The sequence below is a fragment of the Corylus avellana genome, chromosome 3 (genome assembly GCF_965113065.1).
Source record: "Corylus avellana chromosome 3, dhCorAvel1.hap1.2, whole genome shotgun sequence".
In the NCBI taxonomy this organism is placed as follows: Eukaryota; Viridiplantae; Streptophyta; class Magnoliopsida; order Fagales; family Betulaceae; genus Corylus; species Corylus avellana.
The window spans coordinates 18700663-18715830 of NC_142492.1; the positions used below are offsets into that span (position 1 = coordinate 18700663).

The 15168-nt window shown below is 39.7% G+C and overlaps 1 protein-coding gene across 2 annotated transcripts in view; it reads left to right on the forward strand.

Annotated features, from left to right (window-relative positions):
* The first annotated feature begins 283 nt into the window (after window positions 1–283).
* Window positions 284–15168, forward strand: part of LOC132176403 (Trypsin family protein) — a 37214-nt gene continuing 22329 nt past the window's right edge. Inside the window, exons 1-4 of one of the 2 annotated variants that reach the window (XM_059588596.2) lie at window positions 284–455; window positions 1850–1909; window positions 2136–2642; window positions 2827–2970. In XM_059588596.2, the coding sequence (XP_059444579.1) occupies window positions 2148–2642; window positions 2827–2970 (639 nt within the window). In that variant the 5' untranslated portion in view covers window positions 284–455; window positions 1850–1909; window positions 2136–2147. The remainder of the gene's footprint in view (window positions 456–1849; window positions 1910–2135; window positions 2643–2826; window positions 2971–15168) is intronic. The other variant, XM_059588595.2, reaches the window with a different exon arrangement.

Here is a 15168-nt window from a genome sequence, read left to right on the forward strand (position 1 = left end):
TAACAATAACCCATCCATTTTCCAAAAAATAAATAAAATGACCCATCCAATAAGAGATGATCTAATATAAACTCATATTCGTTGCTCCCAAGCCGTTCGATGTTAAGATTACATCGAGGAATTCAACATACAATCTAATCACATGGCTTCCAAGGGAAGACCTCAGAAGCCTTACCACGAAGCCGCCCACACCTGACACGTACTCCACCAACTCTTCTCCCCCATATGGCCATATATATAAAAAGCGAATACAAGCATTAAATATTGGCAAGTCGCATACTTTACCACATTTTGATGTACTATGCATAATATGCGACTTTGCCTTTCATTGGTTTCTATAAATGTCTACCACAATTGCGCAATTCGCCAATCTCTGCAGCTCTGCAACAAATTGCTGCTCCGAGAGATTGATGATCTTCAACTTTTTTCTACCTTTTTCCGCTGCTTGCCGATCGGTGAGTCTTCCACTTCTCACTCTTCTCTCTAATTTCTTTAATATCTTTGTGCATGGGGTCGGCTTCGGTGCGTGCATGTGTAAATTGTTATATATGCTTTTGTGTTTTCGGGGTTTGATTTTCTTCTTGTGTTCTTGCTGTCCATTGGCTGCGTGATTTTTAGCTTTTGGAGGAAACCTACATGAAATTTTTTTTGAAGCTTTTTGACACAGTGAATATGAAGTACGACATTAAACAGTTCATGGTTTGTTATTGCTCTATATGTTTGATTGCTGAGAAATCATAGGAAAATGAAAGGAATTTTAAGCTGCTGCTGCTTCTTTTTTTTTTTAATTTTTTTTATTCTTGGCTTTGTTTTCAACTGCAAAATGCTATGTAGAAGTGAGTTTTACCATTATTAAGGAGCTAGAATGCGGAAGATGTAAGGTTTTAGATCGATGCCTCTTCCAATTCTTTTCGTCTGTTTTCTTGGTTACCAAACGAGTCGCGGTACATTATCATGAATTTTCAGGTGTCTTTGCTTAATTATGTGTTTTTCTTTATTATCATTGTTTTTTTCAGGTTGTTTTGCTCTATTAGGTTTTTCTTCTATATTCTTATTGAATTAGATAGTGCGTTGAGTTGTCATTATGGGCTTAAAGTATACTTTCTCTTTATTTTTAGTGTAACACGTCATGATTGTGGAATTTCAAGGAGTTTTGTTCATATAGGTAGTGTGGAAGGGTGTTTAGCAAATTCGTATTAGTAGTATACTGTTTTCAGATTTCACCTCTGAGGAACCCTTAAGGGTTTTACCGCCAATGTTTTTTTCTTCTTCTTTTTTGTAAAATTATTCTCATGTCTCTTGTGTACACTTGACTATTAGGTATTGCAATTCCAACCCATTCCCCATCGTGTCTGATGCCAGATTGGGTTTTTGGTTTAATTTGCATTTCTAACAAGAACTAAATGCATAGTGTTGTTATCAACTTTGCCTTTTGTACTCCAAGCCACTGACAATACTTTAACATGAGGATATAAGGTTTTGTTAAATGAATTCAAGTGTTGAAGCCACTACAAACCATGAAACTTGAGATATGTTTCATCTGTGTTGATTATCTGGAATACATCAGAAATAAATTGAGAATCATTGCTGTATTTGGGAACTTCTAATGTGTGGTGAAATTTTTCAAAATGGTGCTAATGGTGGCTTCTTTCCACATATATCTATTCTGGCATTCCTTTTGCTCTTCTCATTTTACTTTTCTTACTTCTTTTCTTTTGTTGTTGAAAATTTCACAGAATTACATGTTAGCCATCTCACACATTTTGATATGTTGGTATCCAATGTTTTGTTAAAGTCTCTCTTTTATTTTATTTTATTTTTATCACTATAAATTTTGTTTTGTCCATAGCTCCAGTTCAAGCTTTTGATATGCTGTCCAGAATTCCTTTCATCGAAGCCTCATTTTGATGTATGAATCAAAGCAAGAGAATTCTATTTCCACTTTGTCGCCATTGTGCACCTTATCTTTATTTATTTTCATTTTCTGTTTTTATCTTGTTTCCCTCACTTCTTACATTTTTGTTTCTTATATCATCATTCCTCAACTTTGGTTTCTGTTACAGTTCGCTATTATTTCTATAGGTGAAACTGAAATATGGAGCAGACTAGACTTAACATTACTATTATTTCTATAGGTAAACTGAAATATGGAACAGACTAGACTTAACATGAGGTTCCGTTGTTCTGGTTCAACACCATCTGAGGAATCAGCGCTGGATCTTGAAAGAAACTGTTGTAGTCATTCTAATATGGCTTCACTGAGTCTACCAACACTTCAACCTTTTGCATCAGCTGGACAGCACTGCGAGAGTAGTGCTGCTTACTTCTCATGGCCTACTTCCAGCCGATTAAATGATGCCGCTGAAGAGAGGGCAAACTATTTTGCAAATCTACAAAAAGGGGTGCTACCTGAAATTCTTGGCCAGTTGCCCAAAGGGCAGCAGGCAGCAACATTGCTTGAACTCATGACTATAAGGGCATTTCATAGCAAGATCTTGCGTTGTTACAGTCTTGGCACAGCAATTGGATTTCGTATTCAGCGGGGTGTTTTAACCGACATACCAGCCATTCTTGTTTTTGTTTCCAGGAAAGTTCACAAGCAATGGCTCAGCCCTATCCAATGTCTGCCTACTGCCCTAGAGGTCAGGAAAGGATGTTCATTTTCACGTTTCTGATTAAATGCTTCTGGTTGATTATCCTTTTCCTTTTCTTTTTTTTTCCTATTTTGTTCGTGGGGTGAGTGGTAGATATTTCCTATACATGCTTGGCTCAAGTTTGCTTTTGTTTTTAACTGGTAGTTACCAAGGCATTTGAATCTTTAATCAGGGACCTGGCGGTGTATGGTGCGATGTGGATGTTGTAGAATTCTCATATTTTGGTGCACCTGAGCCTGCTCCAAAAGAACAATTGTACACTGAGATTGTAGATGACTTGCGTGGTGGTGATCCATGTATTGGATCAGGTTCTCAGGTATTCTTACTTTGCCAAGCAAGCATACACTTTTTGCTAAACTAGTTTATAGACAGAAACTACTAGTTCCATATTTGTATACAAGATCCCCATTTAATTTGATTATTTTTATGGGCTAATAAACATATGAAGTTTGGTAGCTTGGCACCATCCAACCTATGGCCTTTACCATGCTACCAAACTTCATATGTGTAGCTTGTGGCCTTTACCATAAATCAATAGGAGGGTTGTGGAGAAGATTGTTAAAGTTTTGTAGGAATAGTTTAGACACAACAGGTGGAGGCTATTATATTATTCATCTTCTTCATCTTATGTTAACCTAATACAAGCATCCCATTATATAGGATTAGGGAAATACCATAAAGACTAAACTATCCCAAAACCCTAATGACTCAAACTTTAACTCTTCTAACACTCCCCCTCAAGTTGGAGCATATACATCATATGAATCCAGCTTGGAAGATACAAGCAAACGAAAAACAACTAGAAAAACATACTCTAACACTCCCCCTCAAGCTGGAACAGCTTGGAGTACATAATACAAATAACAAGATAATTAAATAAAACTTCAACGCCGGTCGAAAACTTGTCGGAAACTTGAACAACCAAGATTTGATTGGATCTTGCTGCAAAACACCAAGCCCGGTCAGATACATCGATCACAACATTGGATCGGTTCTCCCTGGAATCGAAGGCTGGTCGGATACATCGATCACCAACAACCAACAACAAACACATGATTAACCAACAAGTTTCGCCGGAAAACAACTACTGGAAAAAAAAAAAAAAAAAAAAAAAAAAAACGAAAAAACTTCGCTGGAGACTTGCCGGAACTTCGTCGGAAAGTGCTGAAACTCACAGGAGATAGAACATGCCGGCAGTACCTAAAACAAAAGCAAAGCAGTGAAAGACATAACAGAAACAGTCACTGTAGGCTCGTCGGACCTTTGCCGGACTCTTGCTAGAGTATCGCCGCAGAATGCAGACCACTCTTGCTACTCCAAAAACAACAACAGAATTAAACGATGACCACAGATCAACGTTTCAACAAGAAAAACATCAAACAGCTGGATTTTTTTTTTCCCGATGGCCGCCGCAACTTCGCCGGCCACCACAGAACATGCCGGCCATCACACCCAGCAGCAAGAACTCGCACCCCAGCAGGAACGACAGTGATGGTTTTTCTTTTTTTCTTCACCAGAGGTGTTCCTTCGGTCATTGTAAAACAAAAAAAAAAAAAAAAAATTATGCTACCAAGGCACTGCCTGTGTGGGCATTAGGCCCACATGGGCAGTGCTGCCACCAGAAAAGCACTCAACAAAACAACACAAATAGAGCGGAAAAAAAACTACTACAAACAAAGGGCCAAGAATTCAAACCCTAAGACTCTGATACCATATTATAATTTATATGAACGGCTTAGACACAAAAGGCGGAGGCTATTATATTATTCAACTTATCTTTAACCTAATACAAGTATCCTATTATATAGGATTAGGGAAATACCATAAAGACTAAACTACCCCAAAACCCTAATGACTCAAACCCTAATTCTTCTAACACTCCCCCTCAAGCTGGAGCATATACATCATATGAATCCAGCTTGGAAGATACAAGCAAACGAAAAACAACTAGAAAAACATACTCTAACAAAGATAATGTTTGTCTTCTTGTAATTAGATAATGTTCGCCTTCCGTTTTCTTAGTAATAGATTGTCCCGCTATGATGGAGTTCTTTACTTTATTTTTGAGCAGGGGCTCATGGATCTTCCCCTTGTAGGGGGGTCATGTACATAGTCTGAAAATCAGGATTCCCCTTCTTGGTCAAGAATTGATAGATTTTTTGTTTCTTCGAAATGGGAAGCCAAGCACCCGGGCCTGTTCCAAAAGAGATTGCATAGATTGTGCTCAGACCATTTCCCCATTCTCCTTGATTGTGGAGGTATTTAGGGCGGCAAAAGACCTTTTAAGTTTGAGAATATGTGATTAAATGTTGAACATTTTGTGGATAGGGTGAGGCAATGGTGGTCTTCTTATCACTTCCATGGCTCTCCTAGCTTCATCTTGGCTCAAAAGTTGAAGGCCTTGAAGGCTGGTTTAAAAGTCTGGAATGAACATGTGTTTGGTAATGTGGAGTTCCATATGAAAGCTCTTTTGGAAGAGTTGTATGCTCTTGATAGGTTGGAGGAAAAGAGAGCATTGGTAGTTGAAGTGAAAGTGAGGAAAAGCTTGGTTATTAGTGAATTGGAAGAAAAAAAACTACTTTATTGGAGGAAATCAGTTGGAGACAAAAGTTGAGGGTACTTTGGCTTAAAGAGGGTGATTAATGCACTAAGGTTTTTCATCAGGTATCCCAAAGAAGTCTAGGGCTGTTAATGTAAAAGACTTCGAACCTGTTAGTCTTGTGAGTGGGGTATATAAAATTATTGCCAAAGTTCTTGCCAATCAGTTGAGAAGGGTTGTGGAAATGATTATTTCGAAGCCCCAAAATGCCTTTGTTAAATGTAGGCAAATCCTTGATTTAGTGCTTATAACAAATGAACGTCTAGATAGTAGGACTGGATCTGGTGAACCACAGATGCTTTTCAAGCTGGCTATGAAGAAGGCCTATCATCATGTCAATTGGGAGTTCTTACTTTACATGTTGAGAAGGTGCTGATTTGGGGTGGAAATGGTACTCCTTTTTTTTTTGATAAGTAAATATGATATAAAAGAGTGCAGAGGGGCGCAACCCACATACACGGGAAGTATAAAAGAGAGCGCCTAAGAGGGAGAAAAATGAAAAAGAAAATCAGAGAAGCTAATCCCTATAGGAGCTAGCCAAGCGGCCGTCCAGGAATACAAAGTAAACAAGAAAAAATGAGTCAATTCCTCTATAGTCCTAGTGGAGTTCTCAAAGCATCTAGCATTCCTTTCATTCCAAATACACTACATAAGACACAAAGGGATCATCTTCCACACTACCGCGCTTCGAGAACTTCCTCCCGACCACCAACAATCAAACAAGCCCCTCACCTTGCAAGGCATGACCCAAAGCAGCCCAAACCGATCAAAAATAGTATGCCAAAGAACACTTGCGATCTCGCAATGGAGAAGAAGATGATCGACCGACTCTCCATTCTTCTTACATATACAACACCAATCCACTACCACTATGTTCCTCTTCCGCAGGGTGTCATGAGTCAAAATTTTGCCTAAGGCCGCGATCCACCCGAAGAAAGCCACTCGCAATGGCACCTTAGTACACCAAATGCTCTTCCAAGGAAACACTTCATGGTCACAATTGGACAATGCCTTGAAGAGAGACTTAACCTCGAAATTGCCTTTCTTAGACGAAGACCATCGAATACAATCCATAGAGCCTATGGATATCTTGTACGAATACAACCAGTCAAAGAAAGAAGAAATCAAATCCATCTCCCAATCCTGTACTGACCGCACAAAAATGACATTTCATTCGACAACCCCATTCCTCCAAATAAAGTTATCCTTCACTCAAGCTTCTTTGTGTCTGGCTATGCTGTACAAAGACGGGAAAGCATGCTTCAAGGAGGAGTCCCCACACCAAATATCATGCCAAAAACGCACTTTCGAACCCACCCCCACCTCATAACGAATACCTTTGGCAAAAAAATTCCAACCTTGCCGAATGTGCTTCCATAAGCCCACACCATGGGAACCCGAAACCTCCTTAGTGCACCAACCACCCTCCTGATCTTCATGATACTCCTTGATAGTGCATTATATCTCTTAGGTGTTGTATTCCGTATTGGTGAATGGTAATCTGTCCATTTTTTTCTGTAACTCCTGTGGGTTGCGATAGGGAGACCCTTGTCTCTTTTTTTTGTTCGTTATTATCATGAAGGCTTTAAGTAAAATGCTCTGTGCAATTGTTGATGGGGGTCTTATCTCGGGTTTCTCTATGGCGTCTAGGCACTCTGTGTGATTAATATGTCACACCTGTTGTTCGCATACGATAGTTTGGTTTTTTGCAAGGCTAATCCTGACCACCTTCGCTATCTGCGTGCTTTATTCTTATGTTTTGAAGTTGTCTACGGGTTGAAGATTAACCTGGTTGAGTCAAAATTGGTTCCAGTGGGTAACGTGGATAATGTAGAGGGGCTGGCTGTCGTTTTGAGGTTGCGGGGTTTCCTCTTTGCCTTAAGTCCTTTTATTCTCTTTATACTTGGACAACTGTGTATTTAGCTCCATTGGTGTTTAATTTCAATGATTTTCTTGTTCGAGTCTTTCTAGATAGGCGTTTCTCTTGTATATTTCTTGTATACCCGCGTTGCGCTTTTAATGATATTTCGATTACTTCTTCAAAAAAGAAAATCATCCGAGTAATATTGGCAATCTAGCAAGCCAAATTCAATGGCCTACTAGGCTTGTGCAAGGTCATGGGTTTGCAAGTCTTCATCTATCGTTTACATTGTTATTTCTCAAAACACACTCAGGATTCTTGGATCTCAATGGTTTTACGAGACTTATTGGCCATGATTTTTTTTTTATTCCGTATTAAAGTCATTTAACATTCTTCCAAAAACACACACCACGTATTTTTATATATTTTTGAACAACTTCAGATGCATTTGATCTTTTATTGTTACATTCTTTTATTGTTACATTTGATGTTCACAACTTAGAGGTTTTGATGCACCTGAAAAAGTCATTACTTTTGTGCTGTAGAAAAATCTAAAGAGTACAGAACAATGATAGGAAAGATAGTTGGAATAAAGGAGAAGAAAAAGACAGAAGAAAAAAAGTACGAGAAAAACACCAGAATTAGGGTTCTCTTCCTGTTCATGTATTATTTATAGTTGCTACACATTGTACAGAGACATAAATTCCCTCCAATAAAGTAGCATAAAAATAATAACACATCAACACTACCTCTCAAGCTGAGGCAAAGACATCTCGCCTGCCCAACTTGCTTAAGATAGCATGAAAGGCGCTACTTAGGTCTCCTCTTGTCATGATATCAACAAGTTCTTCCCTTGTCTTAACATATGTTGGGCATATTAGACCCACTTGTAGTTTTTCTTTAATGAAATAATTGTCAATATTGACATGCTTAGTTCGATCATGTTGGACTGGATGGTGAGCAATGTTGATTGCAACTTTGTTGTCATAATACAGTCTCATGGAATCTTTGGAATATCAAGCAAATATCTTTAAGTAGTATCTTCAACCACAATATTTCATACACTCCATGAGTCACGAGTCTGACTTCTGCTTCCACACTGGATCTAGCAACCACTAACCGTTTCTTACTACGCCAAGTAACCAAATATACAATATTCTGATGTGAACCATAGATCTATAATAGATCCAACCTAATCTGCATCTATGTAGGCTTTTATCTTCAAGTGATCATGTTGTGAAAACAACAATCCCTTATCTAGTGAGGATTTTAAGTAGTGAAAAATCCGGTAGACCACTTCCATATGAGACTCACGTGGTGAATGTATAAACTGACTTACCACATTCACAACATATACAATTTTGGAACAGGTATGAGATAAATAAATCAAACTTGCCAACAAATCATTGAGTTTGTTTATGATGAAATCTCTACATAGCTCAGAAAAAAATGCTCAGACCATGCTCGTGGTGATTGTTTTAGACCATACAACGCCTTATTTAGTTTGCACAATTTTTTTTTTTTTTTTTTTGATAAATAAAGATATATTAATCAAAACGCAGAAGGGCGCAACCCTAGTACACAGGGAGTATACAAGAGAGCGACTAAAAGGGAGAAAAAGAAGAAGAGAACATAAAAAGGAAGTCAGGGAAACTGATCACTACTGATCACTAGTTTGCACAATTTACCCATAGAATTGGAAAATTCATGCCTTGGAGGAACTTCTATGTATACTTATTCTTCTAGATCTTCACAAAGAAATGCATTTTTAATGTCAAATTAGTGCGACGACCAATCCAAATTGCTGACACTAAAAGTAGGACTTGAATTGAGTTCATCCTTGCTACTGGAGCAAATGCCTCCTCATAGTCAATTTCGTAGGTTTTTGTAAAACCTTTTGCAACTAGTCTAACCTTGTATATCTCCTAGGAACCATTGAGCTTATGCTTTAGAGTAAACACCCACTTGCTTCCAACCACCTTTTTTCCATTAGGCAATTCAACAAGACCACATGTATTATTTTTATGAAGAGCTTTCATCTCTTCTTGCATCGCATCCTTCCACTTTGGATTTGCTAAGTGCCTTTTGTAAATTTTTAGGAATAGACACAGACGAAAATTTGAATACAAATGAATGATATGAAGGGGTACATGACCTAACTCCTTTGCATTGTGAAATAGGAAGATTAATATCATTGACGATAAGTTTAAATCAGGGATAGAAGTAGTATTACTTGAGTTAGGATTAGGTGTTTGGCAAGTAGCATCAGGAATGGTCTTACTTTTCTGGCATTTGGATTAAACTCTCAACTCCTCCACTAGTGGCTCATACAACTCATTAATAAGAGACTCATTAGCAAAAGGTTGATGTTTGTCATGCTGGCACATTAGTAATGACAAGTAGAAGACTATTTGTAGAAAATTTCTCTTCACTTGGACTCTCCCCTGAATAGAAGTTTGGGTGGATGAGAAATATGGTTGTGAATCAAAAAAATAACATCCATCAAGACAAACATTTCCATGATGAGGGATGGTAACTTTTATACTCCTTTTTAAGTGGGGAAATAACCCACAAAGATACATTTGAGAGCACAATGATATACTTTACCCCAAGTCGGACCATGAAGGTGAACAAAACAAACACATCCAAAGACCATTAGATAAAGATGGGGGACAACACCTTAACATGTGTTTTAAATCTAAGACATGAGAGGGCATCCTTTTGATGAGATATGTAGCAGCGAGTAAGGCATCACCCCAATAAGATTTGGGATATCAAGCATTAAAAATTCAATTATGTCTAGAAGATGTCAATTTTTTCGCTTAGCAACTCCATTGTACTAGGGAGTATCGACACAAGTGCTTTGATGGTACCACGTTCACAAAAATATGTATAAGATCACCAGACATATACTCACCCCCATTGTTAGAATGGACAATTTTTATAGAGGTATTAAACTCGGTCTGAATCATTCTTTGAAACATTTGAAAGATAGGACACCTTTTGGTGGGCTTGTCAGGACAAGAAATGAAGCCCAGGGCCATTGGTTCGCTTAGAGTCACACTTGAGCCCACTGGCCATATGAAGACACAGGAAATATATGGAGGTGCACCACAAAGGATCCTTATTCTTGCCACGTCACCATAATGGCCTGCTAAAGGATAAAGTTGATGGTTGCTCTAAAGGGAATATTTGTTGCGCATGGATACACCCTACGGACGCTAGAGGACAGCACCACGAAGCTTGAACGGCATACTTCATACTATAAGGATGTGCCCAATGAAGGTACGCCACGTGGCGGGGCAGTTACGCAAAAGGAAATCTACTATCAATAAAAAAGAGGCAGCCACTGTAGCTGGTAAGGCCGAATTCCCTCACTGTCTGCGTATTTCTTTCTCCAAAATCTCTTCTCCCATTCTTCTTTGAGAGCCCTTTTACCTACTTATTAATCAGAGACATCCCCACCGGCTCCGAAAAGTCTCCCTGCTTACTCCCTGTCTATTTTGCAGGCACTCTCGGCTAACCTTTCGGCATGTGATCAACTATATCAGCGGTTTGGCGCCATCTGTGGGATATTTGTAAATCACCTTACTTATGCTAAACCGAGCTCTTCTGGGGAAGTGGCTGTGGCGCTATGTTCAAGAGAGAGTCATTATGGAGGATTGTGGGTTTTAAATATGGTATTGCTTGGGGTGGGTGGTGTTCTAATGAGGTTCATGGGTCATATGGAGTGGGGCTTTGGAATAATATTAGGACGGGCTGGGGAAGCTTTCTAGCTACACTAGATTTGAGATAGGGGATGGCTCTAAGATTTGATTCTGGCATGACATTTGGTGTGGGGATCAAGCTCTCAAGACATCTTTTTTAGACTTATTTAGCATTGCCCGTTTTAAGGAAACTACTATTGCAGATCATTTGGAGAGTGGAATATTAACTTTCTTAGAGCAGCTCGTAATTGGGAGATGGATCTCTTTATCCCTCTTTGCCTATTGGAGAGCTCCAGGTGGTAGGTCTCAACTTGACGCAATTTGGAAGATGATTTTGCCTTACCTTATGTGGTGTATATGGAGGGAAAGAAACGATCATAGGTTTGAGGACTGTTAAGAGGTTTGCATGGAAAAAGTGAGAGAAGAAAGAGGAGGCTCGTATTGTTTTGTTACATAGCCTACCTCAAACATATTATTATATATGCTGAAATAATTATGACAAAGACTAAAATACCCTCAAACCCTAATACATTCTTCTAACACTCTCCCTCAAGCTAGAGCATATATATCATATAGACCCAGCTTGGAACAAATATGTATAGCAGCCTGTTTATCACAAGATAATGGGATAGGAGTAGGAATTGAGAAACCAATCTCCTGAAGAAAGTGTTGTAACCATGTCAACTCAGTAGCTGTATGTGCCATTGCCTTATACTCTGCTTCAGCACTAGATTGTGCCACCACTATCTGTTTCTTACTCTTCCAAGTTGCAAGATTACCGCCGAAGAATGTGCAATATCCTATAGTAGATCGTCTATCTGAAGGAGAACTTGCCCAATCTGCATTAGTAAAACCTTCGACCCTAAGATGTCCATTTGGTCTATACAATATCCTTATACCAGGTTGTCTCTTCAAATACTGAATAATGCGAGTAACAGCTTCCCAATGTGAAACCCGAGGAGCCTCTAAGAATTGACTAACAACGCTAACTACATATGAAATATTCGGCCTGGTGATAGTAAGATAGTTCAACTTCCCAACTAGACGACGGTACCTACCAAGATCTTCGAATAATTCACCTTCATCCTTCAGTAATTTCTTATTTGGATCCATTGGAACAACAACAGCTCGAGAGCCCAAATGACCTGTTTCTTCTAATAAATCAAGCGCATACTTTCTCTGAGATTAGTTGATACCTGTTCGAGATCTAGCAACTTCAATACCTAGTAAGTATCGAAGTTTGCCCAAATCCTTTGTATGAAATTGTTCTTGTAGAAATTGCTTTAATTGGGCAAAGCCTCCTGAATCATCTCCAGCAATAACGATATCTGCATATACCACACGAAGGATATAGCCTACACCAGTATGTAAGTGAAATACTGAATGATCCGTCTGACGTCTCTGAAGACCAAACTTCAATACCGCTTCAGAGAACTTTTCAAGCCATGCCCGTGGTGATTGCTTGAGACTAGACAATGCCTTTCTTAATTTACAAACACATCCCTGAGACTCCCCCTGAGCAGCAAACCCTGGTAGTTGCTCCATATAAACTTCCTCACACAAGTCTCTATGTAAGAAGGCATTTTTGACATCCAATTGAAACAATGGCCAATCAAGATTAGTAGCCAAGAACGTGGGCTTGTTACCTGAGTAGTGGTATTATTGTGATGGGACTTATTATGATGTACATGTTTACTTATCAAAAAAAAAAAAAAGATTAGTAGCCAAGGAAATAAGAACATGAACAGAAGAAATTTTAGCTACTGGAGAACAAGTGTCATCGTAATCAATACCATATGTCTGCGTATAACCCTTAGCAACCAGCCGAGCTTGCAACCGCTCAACTGACCCATCAAGATGAAATTTAACTGTGTAGACCCATTTACAACCAATGGTCTTCTTATTAGGTGGTAAGGAAACCAGCTCCCACGTTCCATTATGATGCAAGGCCTTCATTTCCAATTCCATAGCTTGCCTCCAACCAGAGTCTGATAATGCAGCCTACACTGTCTTTGGAATGGAAATACTATAGAGATGGGAAACAAAACAAGACAATGAAGGAGATAAAGAACTAGTGGATACAAATTGACTGATAGGATGTTGGGTAGTGGAAGAATGTGTACCTTTCCGTATTGCAATAGGCAAGTGGTTGGATGGAGATGGGAGCACCGGATATGTAGACGATAAGGATGATGGTGGTGGAGCATGAGCAGATGGTCGAGGCCGATGCTGATAAACCTGGAGTGGAGCATGTGAGTGGGGAGGCAAGAGAAGGGGGATAGGCAGTGGAAGAGGCGTGGCATCAAGTGCAAGGGAAGAGTCGCTCAAAGAAGTAATAGCAGGAAAATAGGGGAGAGACTCATCAAAGGTAACATCAGCACAAGTGAAGTAGCGTCAAAAGACCGAACTATAGCAACGGTGGCCCTTCTGGGTTGTGGAATACCCAAGAAAGACACATTTAGTAGCACGAGGGTCAAGCTTATCAAAACCAGGGCCCAAATTATGAACATAACAAACACACCCAAAAACTTGCGACATCCAATAAATGACGATTCTTGCGTTCAGCCACACCATTTTGTTGTGGAGTGTGAGCACACGAGGTTTGATGAATAATGTCTTTATCAGACAAATAAGATGCAAAAGAATGAGACTTATATTCTTTAGCATTATCTGAACGCAATATACGATTTTTCGGAGCAAATTGAGTCTTATTCATATTGCGAAAGATTTGGAAAATAGAAAATAACTTGGAACGATTTTTCATTAAAAATAACCATGTCATACGGGAAAAATCATCCACAAAAGTAACAAAATAGTGGAATTTATTGGACACTGTAGTAATGGGACCCCATACATCAGAATGAACTAACTCAAAAGGATTAGAAATCCTAGGAACAACTCTCGTTACGGAAACGAGGCACAATGATGCTTACGAAGCTGACAAGCGTCAGACAGTTGATGACGAAGACTCGGGACTTGATGCTTCAACGTAGAAAGGGAAGGATGACCAAGGCGATAATGCCACTGAAGAGCGGAGGCTGACGACTGCAAAGCACGAGAGGGAGGTGTAGGTGCTAGATCCAGATAATATAATCCATCGACTTCATGCCCCATACCAATCATCCTCCTCGTCTTGAGATTCTGAAAAATACACAAAGAAGGATAAAAACTAACAGAACAATTAATGGATTTTGTAATTTTACTAATAGATTTTTTTTGATAAGTAAGTAGTTGACTTTATTAAAAGCGTAGGCGCCCCGGAGTACACTGGAAGTATACAAGGAGGATCACCTAACTAGAAAGGGAAAAACGTACAAGGAAATCATTATAGCTAATCGAAACCGGAAAAACAAACGCTACAGTCCAAAGATACAGAGTATGAAAACAATAGGATAAAAAGTCCTCGAAAGACCTCTCCACATCCTCGAAGCACCTATTATTTCTCTCTCTCCATAAACACCAAAAAAAGCAAGTAGGCACCATCTTCCAGACTGTAGCACTCCCCCCCCTTCCTGCAGACCACCAACAAGCTAGCAACTCGAAAACCCGACCAGGCATCACCCATGATAACCCAAAACGGCCAAAAAAGGCACTCCACAAAGCAGACGCCACCTCACAATGAATAAGAAGGTGATCCACCGTCTCCTCACTCTTCTTACACATCCAACATCTGTTTACCACAATCACATTTCTCTTTCTGAGGTTATCTAAGGTCAGAATCTTCCCCCAAGCCGCCGACCACGCAAAAAAAGCTGCCCTTGGAGGAGCTTGTGTCCGCCACACACTCTTCCAGGGGAACCTCCTCCCTTCCGAGCATGCCAAGGATAGAAAGAGAGACTTGACCTTGAAAGTACCTCTTTTGGAAGGGTTCCACCATAATCTATCTTCCGACCCTCTTCTCACTCCTGTAGAATGTAACACCTGGAAAAAAGAGGCAAAGGCCTCCACCTCCCAATCATGAGCCGCCCTCAAGAAACTCACGTTCCACTGGTTGGATCCCCTTAGCATTTCCACGTTATCCGCAACTGAGGCCTCCTTTGCACAAGCAATACTATAAAGGATCGGAAAAGCTATCTTGAGAGCTGAATCTCCACACCACCAATCATGCCAAAAGCTAATCCTAGACCCATCCCCCACCACAAATCTCGTAAAGCCTTTGAAAGTTTCCCACCCTTTCCTAATATTCTTCCATAACCCTACCCCAAGCGTGCCTCCAGGCTCAACTGAACACCATCCTCCCCATAAACTTCCAAACTTCGCATCTATCACAACTCTCCACCAAGCATCTCTTTCCGACCCATAACGCCACAACCATTTCCCTAAAAGAGCGCGGTTGAAGACCAATAA